This window comes from Lycium ferocissimum, unplaced genomic scaffold (assembly GCF_029784015.1).
Source record: "Lycium ferocissimum isolate CSIRO_LF1 unplaced genomic scaffold, AGI_CSIRO_Lferr_CH_V1 ctg8936, whole genome shotgun sequence".
Taxonomy (NCBI): domain Eukaryota; kingdom Viridiplantae; phylum Streptophyta; class Magnoliopsida; order Solanales; family Solanaceae; genus Lycium; species Lycium ferocissimum.
The window spans coordinates 24907-33332 of record NW_026727502.1 but is presented as its reverse complement, the minus strand read 5'-3'; the positions used below and the strand labels follow the sequence as shown (position 1 = coordinate 33332).

The 8426-nt window shown below is 43.9% G+C and overlaps 1 protein-coding gene across 1 annotated transcript; it reads right to left on the bottom strand.

The window, feature by feature from the left end:
* Positions 1–487: 487 nt before the first annotated feature.
* On the bottom strand, positions 488–6998 carry LOC132045994 (uncharacterized). Its single transcript, XM_059436550.1, is given in 8 exon segments — positions 488–901; positions 1010–1345; positions 1347–1372; positions 1474–2113; positions 2189–3935; positions 4115–4571; positions 4574–4876; positions 5066–6998. Coding segments are annotated over 8 exon segments (5856 nt in total).
* Between the last annotated feature and the right edge of the window lie 1428 nt (positions 6999–8426).

Genomic DNA, 8426 nt, shown 5'->3' with positions numbered 1-8426 from the left:
TCTTTCCTTTGTCTGATGGCTCTGTTGACCATATACTTTCCACGTCTCTTGATGTCGTTTTGCGATGACGCCCTTAAAAATTGTCCCAGTTTCTGGCATAGGAGGATGCTGAACTCTTACAATGACGCCCTTAAAATTTGCCCCGCGTATCCCACGGGGAATGTCGAACTCTTTTACAAATGACGAGACCGAGCCTTATATAGGCTAAAAATATCCCACCAATAATCGTGACCAAGCGTAGTTCATGACATACAAGGAAAATAAAATTAAAATTTTCTAATAATGTGACCGAGGCCTATGTAGGCCGCCTACGTATCCCCCACGGGAATCAGGTCAGGCGTAGTTCATATCACAAGCAAATGACAATTTTTCTATCTTAAAGAGAGCGAACCCGATATGGGTTTCCTACATATCCCGCCGAGGGAATGTAGCCTCATTACATAGAAAGGCATTACAAAACATTACATGCAAAATAAATGAAAAATTCCTAGACGTAGTATCTCTTGACGGCATCTGCGTTGATAGCTTTCGGCCAAACTTCGCCATCCATCTCTGCTAAAATCAATGCTCCTCCAGTCAATACCCGATGAACCATATAAGGTCCTTGCCAGTTGGGTGCAAATTTTCCCTTAGCTTCCTCTTGGCATGGGAATATGCGCTTCAATACCAATTGCCCCGGTTTGAACTGCCTTGGTCTTACCTTTTTATTGAAAGCTTTGGCCATCCTATTCTGATAAAGCTGTCCATGACAAACTGCGTTCATTCTCTTTTCATCAATGAGCATCAATTGCTCATAACGATTTTGTATCCATTTGGCATCATCCAACGCAGCTTCTTGGATAATCCTCAATGACGGTATCTCCACCTCCGCAGGTAACACGACTGTTCCATAGACCAAAAGATAAGGCGTTGCCCCAGTTGAAGTCCGAACAGTGGTGCGATAACCGAGCAGGGCTAATGGTAGCTTTTCGTGCCATTGCCTGTAATTATCAATCATCTTTCGCAATATTCTCTTGATGTTTTTGTTGGCTGCTTCAACTGCTCCATTCATCTGAGGTCGATAAGGGGTGGAATTGCGGTGGGTGATCTTAAATGTTTTGCAAATTTCCCGCATCAAACCACTATTAAGATTAGCTCCATTATCGGTTATGATTGACTCAGGAATTCCGAATCGGCAAATGATGTTGTTGCGGACAAAGTCTACGACCACCTTCTTCGTCACTGACTTGTGCGAAGATGCTTCTACCCATTTCGTGAAATAGTCGATGGCTACCAAAATGAACCTGTGTCCATTTGACGCGGCTGGCTCGATGGGACCAATAACATCCATGCCCCAAGCTGCAAACAGCCAAGGAGAACTTGTCACATTTAACTCATTTGGTGGGACGCGAATCAAATCACCATGAATCTGACATTGGTGACATTTTTGCACAAAACGAATGCAATCTGTTTCCATAGTCATCCAGAAATAGCCTGCTCGTAGAATTTTCTTAGCCAAAGTAAAACCATTCATGTGAGGCCCACATGTACCGCCATGCACTTCTTCAAGCAATTTGGCCGCTTCTTTGGCATTGACACACCTTAGCAGTCCTAGGTCTGGAGTCCTCCTATACAGGATTTCTCCACTTAGGAAAAAATGATTTGCTAATCTTCGAAGCGTTTTCTTCTGAATGCTGGTTATGCCTTCTGAGTAGTCTCCTGCCTTGAGATATTTCTTGATATCATAATACCAAGGTTCCCCATCAGGCTCTTCGTCTACATGGAAACAATAAGCATGCTGGTCGTGCAAGTTCACTTTGACGGGATCTATGTAATTCTTGTCCGGATGCTGAATCATGGAGGACAAGGTTGCCAAAGCATCGGCGAACTCATTTTGAGTCCTAGGAACATGTTTGAATTCCACCTTGATGAATCTCTTGCATAAATCCTTCACACAATGCAGGTACGGAAGTATCTTCACGTTCTTGGTGGTCCATTCGCCTAGCACTTGATGAATCAACAAGTCAGAATCGCCTATGACCAATAATTCTTGTATGTTCATATCCACAGCCATTCTGAGTCCGAGAATACAAGCTTCATATTCTGCCATATTGTTAGTGCACGGAAATCTGAGCTTAGCTGAAACTGGATAATGCTGGCCTGACTCTGAAATTAAAACTGCTCCAATACCAACCCCTTTGGAGTTTGCAGCCCCATCAAAGAACATTCTCCACCCTGGATATTCTTCTGAGATATCTTCTCCGACAAACAATACCTCTTCATCAGGGAAATAAGTTTTAAGAGGTATGTATTCTTCATCTACGGGATATTCGGCGAGATGATCTGCTATTGCCTGCCCTTTGATAGCCTTTTGGGTAACATATATAATATCAAACTCGCTTAGCAAAATTTGCCACTTGGCTAACTTCCCAGTAGGCATAGGCTTCTGAAAGATATACTTGAGTGGATCCATCCTCGAGATGAGATAGGTGGTATATGCAGACAGGTAATGTCTTAACTTCTGTGCAACCCAAGTCAGGGCACAGCAGGTGCGTTCCAACAATGTATACCGAGCTTCATAGGGTGTGAACTTCTTGCTCAAATAATATATTGCTTGCTCCTTCTTTCCTGTCTCATCATGTTGTCCCAGCACGCATCCAAATGCATTTTCTGACACAGACAAATATAATAACAAAGGTCTCCCGGCTTCTGGAGGCACCAGAACTGGCGGATTAGACAAATACTCCTTGATTTTATCAAAAGCTCGTTGGCAATCTTCCGTCCATTTGGTAGCAGCATCTTTCCTCAATAGCTTGATTATCGGCTCGCATATTACTGTTGATTGTGCTATGAACCGGCTAATGTAATTGAGTCGACCGAGGAAACTCATCACGTCCTTTCGACTTTTTGGGGCGGGCAACTCTTGGATAGCCTTTATCTTTGATGGATCCAATTCTATGCCTCTTCTGCTCACAATAAAGCCTAACAGCTTCCCAGCAGGAACACCAAATGCACACTTTGCGGGATTCAATTTCAAATTATATCGCCTCAACCTGTCAAAGAACTTCTTCAAATCTGCCAGGTGATCTGAACTTTTTCGTGACTTGATGATAATATCATCCACATAGACTTCAATCTCCTTATGGATCATGTCATGAAAGATAGTAGTCATGGCTCTCATATAGGTGGCGCCTGCATTCTTGAGTCCAAAAGGCATCACCCGATAATAGTATACTCCCCAAGGCGTGATGAATGCCGTTTTCTCAGCATCTTCTTCATCCATCAGAATTTGGTGGTACCCTGCGAAACAATCAACGAATGACTGCAGCTCATGCTTTGCACAGTTATCAATAAGTATGTGAATATTCGGGAGAGGAAAGTCGTCTTTCGGACTGGCCCTGTTGAGATCCCGATAATCCACGCATACCCTGACTTTGCCATCTTTCTTTGGTACAGGCACGATATTGGCTAACCAAGTGGGATACCTCGCAGCTCGAATAACCTTTGCATCAAATTGCTTGGAGACTTCTTCCTTGACTTTTAAACTCAAATCCGGTTTAATATTTCTCTTCTTTTGTTTCACCGGAGGACAAGATGGATCAATAGGCAACTTATGCGAAACAATGTCTGTACTTAAACCCGGCATATCGTCGTAAGACCATGCGAATATATCTATATATTGCCTCAAAAGGTTGATTAATTCTTCTCTTTGTGCCGGAGTTAAATGGACACTAATCCTTGTTTCCCTCACGGTTTCTGAGTCTCCCAAATTTATGGTTTCTGTTTCATCCAAATTCGGTTTTGGCTTATTCTCAAAATGTTCAAAATCCTTAGTTAACTCTTCAGGTTGCATGTCTTCTTCATATTCTTCAGAATCTGGTTCGGCATTTAGAATTGGTTCGCTTGTTTCATTACGTGTCAAATTCACAGTATCGGCAGATTTACTAGTTGGAATGCTGAAAAAGAACAGAGAAATTAATTAAATGAAGACAAAAATTAAAATAGTAAATTATAGTTCGGATTTGGCATTTAAGCTTTCAAAAGGTGGAGGCAAAACATAACAAAAGTATAAACGCGATTCAGGCCTCAAATTTGAATCGCGTTGTTTCATCAAATACTAATACAAATTGTCTACCAAGACTCCCGGAGAACCGGGGGCGGGGTACAAGTCCAATTATTCAAAGCATCTCCGGGCTCAGCATCCCAGATGGTAGGAGTTTCTGGGCAATCATCCAGAATCACGTTGCATTCAGCTTCTTCCTCGGCGATAAACAGATTCTTGAATCCTTCCACGAGATTGTCTTCGGCAGCTTCCTCTGGTGCTTGGGTAACGGATGCCTTGAAAAATGACTGATTCAGGAGCGGAACAGGCTTTGGCAAGGGAATATCACCTTTCCTTCTGAGACTAGCCAGTGAAACTTCTTCAGGAGTGGGCTCGTATCCAAGACCAAAAGTATCCTTCTGACCGGGCAACTGAACTGGTTCTACTATTCCATGCAAGTTCACTCCAAGACCCCGACCAGGCTTAAAACCATTTTTTAACATTTCCCAAGCCACCATCATAAGCACCCGTGGAAACTTCACCTTTTCACGTGAGTAGTACACACGGTTTCCTTAATATGGAAAACAGATCCATCTAGCCTTTCTACACTTTCAATAACAGGAATTGCATTCTCGGGATAGATCGAATTGTTGCCCTCTCCATGGATCACAACTTCTTGCTGGTTCCAAACAAACTTCAAACTTTGATGCAAGGTAGAGGGAACTGCACCAGCCATGTGAATCCATGGCCTTCCTATCAACAAATTGTAGCTAGCAGATATGTCCATTACTTGGAATTCCACCATGAACTCCACAGGTCCGATTTCCAAGGCTAAGTCAATCTCCCCCACGACACCTCTCTGGGCTCCATCGAAACCTTTGACTCTTACCTGACTGTCACGAAGCTTCCCGACATCAATCCCCAAAGCTCGGAGAGTAACGATGGGACATATGTTAACAGCTGAACCCCCATCAATCAACACTTTAGAAATGAACTTGTCTCTGCATTTGACTGTGATGTTCAACGCCTTGTTGTGCCCCAAACCTTCGGGTGGCAACTCATCCTCATGAAAAGAGACTTTGTGAGCTTCGAGAATTTCTCCAACTATAGCTGAGAATTTCTCGCTAGAGGTCTCAGCTGGGACATAAGCTTCAGTTAATACTTTCACCAAAGCGTTCCTATGGGTTTCGGAACTCATCAACAGCGACAATAAAGAAATTTGGGCTGGAGTTTTCTTCAACTGTTCCACCACAGAATAATCCTTGGTTGGCATTTTCCTCCAAAACTCTTCAACCTCAGCCTCAGTCACAGCTTTCTTTTGGCCATTTTCTTTGCTTGGTGCTCCTCGTGCTACTTCTTCAGGGGCATAACACCGCCCAGATCTTGTCATCCCGGCAGCTACAGTTTCTACCACCAGTTTTGCTTTTCCTTTGTTCTTTTCATCCGCCGAGTAATTCCAAGGAACTGCTTTGGTATTGAAAGTGGGTGCTTGAGCAACTAAGGCGGTGATCTTAGGGCGGGAAGTGAGTACTTCCACTTCAATTGGTGCCCTCACTTGAACAGTAATTACAGGAGCGATAAAGGCTGATGATTCAACCTTTTCCTCTCTTTTGACTGATACAATAGTCCCTTCCAAGTTACATTCTTCATCAATGGCGATCATGTTCACATTTGCATCACCATGATTGGGCAGAGGATTGTCATTTATATTTGGGGGAGCCCCTTTGAGCTGGATGACTCCTTCTTTGATCAGCGCCTCGACTTTATCCTTAAGAGTAAGGCAATTTTCAGTATCGTGTCCGGCAACTCCTGAGTGGTATGCACAACGCTTAGTCCCGTCATACCATCCAGGAAGGGGATTAGGAACTCTCCCTTGAATTGGTTGGAGTATCCCGGCGGTTCTCAATCTTTCGTACAATTGGGCTAAAGGTTCAGCTAATGGTGTATAAGTTTTGGCGGGTTTTCTTTCGAAGTTTGGGCGAGGTCTGGGTGCATTTTGTGGACGGTTTTGCGGTTGGTATTGGGGTTGAGACGAGTAGGTTGGTTGGTATCGTGATGGGTTTTGATAGGCGGGTGCTCGAGGTGGACAATATGTTGGCTGGGTGTGGTAAACAGGGTAAGGAGCGGGTGAAGGCTGGTAGTAGGGCTGAGGGTTTTGAGTGTATTGGCTGTAATATGCGGGCTGGGAGGAAGGGTATTGGTAGGTTAACATCTGGTTTGGTCTACGTTCCTGGATGGTCATGACCGCGGACACTCCGTCCTTCTTCTTCTTAATTGCATCTGATTGAATTGCCTTGCTTGTTGCTTGCAAAGTTGCCAAATTTGTGATTCTCCCTGTCTTGATACCTTCTTCTATAAAATCTCCCATCCTGATAACTTCAGAAAACTTTTGTCCGATGACGCTTATCAGCCTTTCATAATATGTTGCATCTTTTAAAGATTGTACAAAAAGCGTCGTCATCTCACTTTCAGCCATCGGGGGCTGGACCTTTGCGGCTTCTGCCCTCCATCGCATAGCATACTCTCTGAAAGTTTCTGTGGACTTCCTTTCCAACTTCATCAAATAGAATCTGTCTGGGACAGTTTCAGTGTTAAACCTGAACCTATCCATGAATTCTTGCGCCATTTCTCCCCAACTACGCCATTTCTGCGGATCTTGGCATGTGTACCAATCAAGCGCTTCTCCTGTCAGACTCCTTATGAACAGCTTCATCCTGATAGCTTGATCTTTCCCCACTCCAACAAGCTTATCACAATACGATCTCAAGTGGGCCCGAGGATTTCCTTTTCCGTCGAACATATCAAATTTCGGCACCTTATATCCAGCGGGTAACTCGATGTCGGGATGGATACACAAATCCTCGTATTCAAGTCCTTCGCATCCCTTGTGGGTTTGGATGCTTCTGAATGCTTCCTTCAGACTACGGATTTCTTTTGCCATATTCTCATCCGCTCTTGCCCTAGCTTCCCTTTCCATCTCCTCATAAGGGTCAAGCTCTGGATGCTGCACAGCCTGCAACTGAGTAGTGAATGGTTGAGCTTCTGCTACATATACCGGTGGCACATACTGCGTATTATGGCTAGCGGTGTGTGCCAATGGTATGTGTTGAGCTGCTTGGTAGTTTTGGGTAACTGTGGGCTGAGGAATGTAAGGAGTGGTGAAGGGTGGCGGATTGGTTTGTTGGAAGTTAATTGCTGGGAGTTGGCTTGTTGCGGGTCATTTGGTTGCGGGATGGTTTGTTGTATGTTGGTTTGTTGCGGGGTGGTTTGTGGCGGGATGGTTTGTTGCGGGCGGATTGGTGGTGGAATGGTTGGTTGTGGGTTTGATTGTTGTGAGATGGTTTGTTGCTGGCTGGTTTGTTGTGAATCGGTAGTATTTGGATGGCATGTGTAAAGCGGAGGGTTTGTAGGAGAGGGCTGAGGAGCGGGCGAGTCAACAGGTGAAAAGGATGGTGGAAGCGTCGCATTTGTTCTTTGTTCGTGGTGAGGGGTATTGAGGGTGATGGATAGATTGGTAAGGTTTCGCAGTCGCTCGATCTCAGTTTGCATATTGGCTATTTGCTGCACTAGTTGGGCAATGAGTTCGTCGTTCCCTCCTCCCGAAGCTTCGGGTTCGTCTCTCGGAAGGGCGACAAGTCCCAAGCCAGTCTGTTCGGATGCCCCTGAATCATTCATATCGCTGGATGCTCGTGTCTTTGATCTTGTAAAGTACGGGTGGTCGGCCAGCTTGTAGTCAACACGAATCAACCTTTGGGGGAATAATCAAAATAAAAGAAAAACCTTCAAAAATGAAGAAAATTGCGTTAGTATAGTGCGAATGATTCTTTGCTAAAATAATGCGAATATTGAGCAAACAACGATGAAAGAAACACATATTGCATAGCAAACAAAACACATATTGCATAGAAAACAAAACACATATTGCATGGCAACAAATCAAATAGTAAAAGGGAGATATAGCAAACACAACGCGACCTATTATGCACGGGACCTCCTTTGTGCCAGAGGTAGGCCTAACGCGGATTTGAAGGATAAAACATGTAATTATATATCATCCCGGCGTGCCATTAATTGAAGACCCCAAAACATACACTGTTCGATAATTAGATCCTTAATATAGAATAATAAAGGAAATTATTACAAAAAAACTTGATTTTTAATGAACTAATTTAAAATGAAGAGGGCCCTTCATCGCTCTTGAGCCTCTTGGTTGCTTGAATTGCTTGATCAATCTTTCGGCGATTCTGGACAAGGTATGACATAGCTAGAACCCCTCCTGTCTTAAGGTCTTCTTTGATGCAAATATCTCCCTGCTCAGCTAGAAGTGTATCTAATTCTTGCATGCTTTGCTCGTAACTAAGTGCCTGCTGCTTCCACTTCTCTGCCTCCCTTTCCTTTTCTTTAA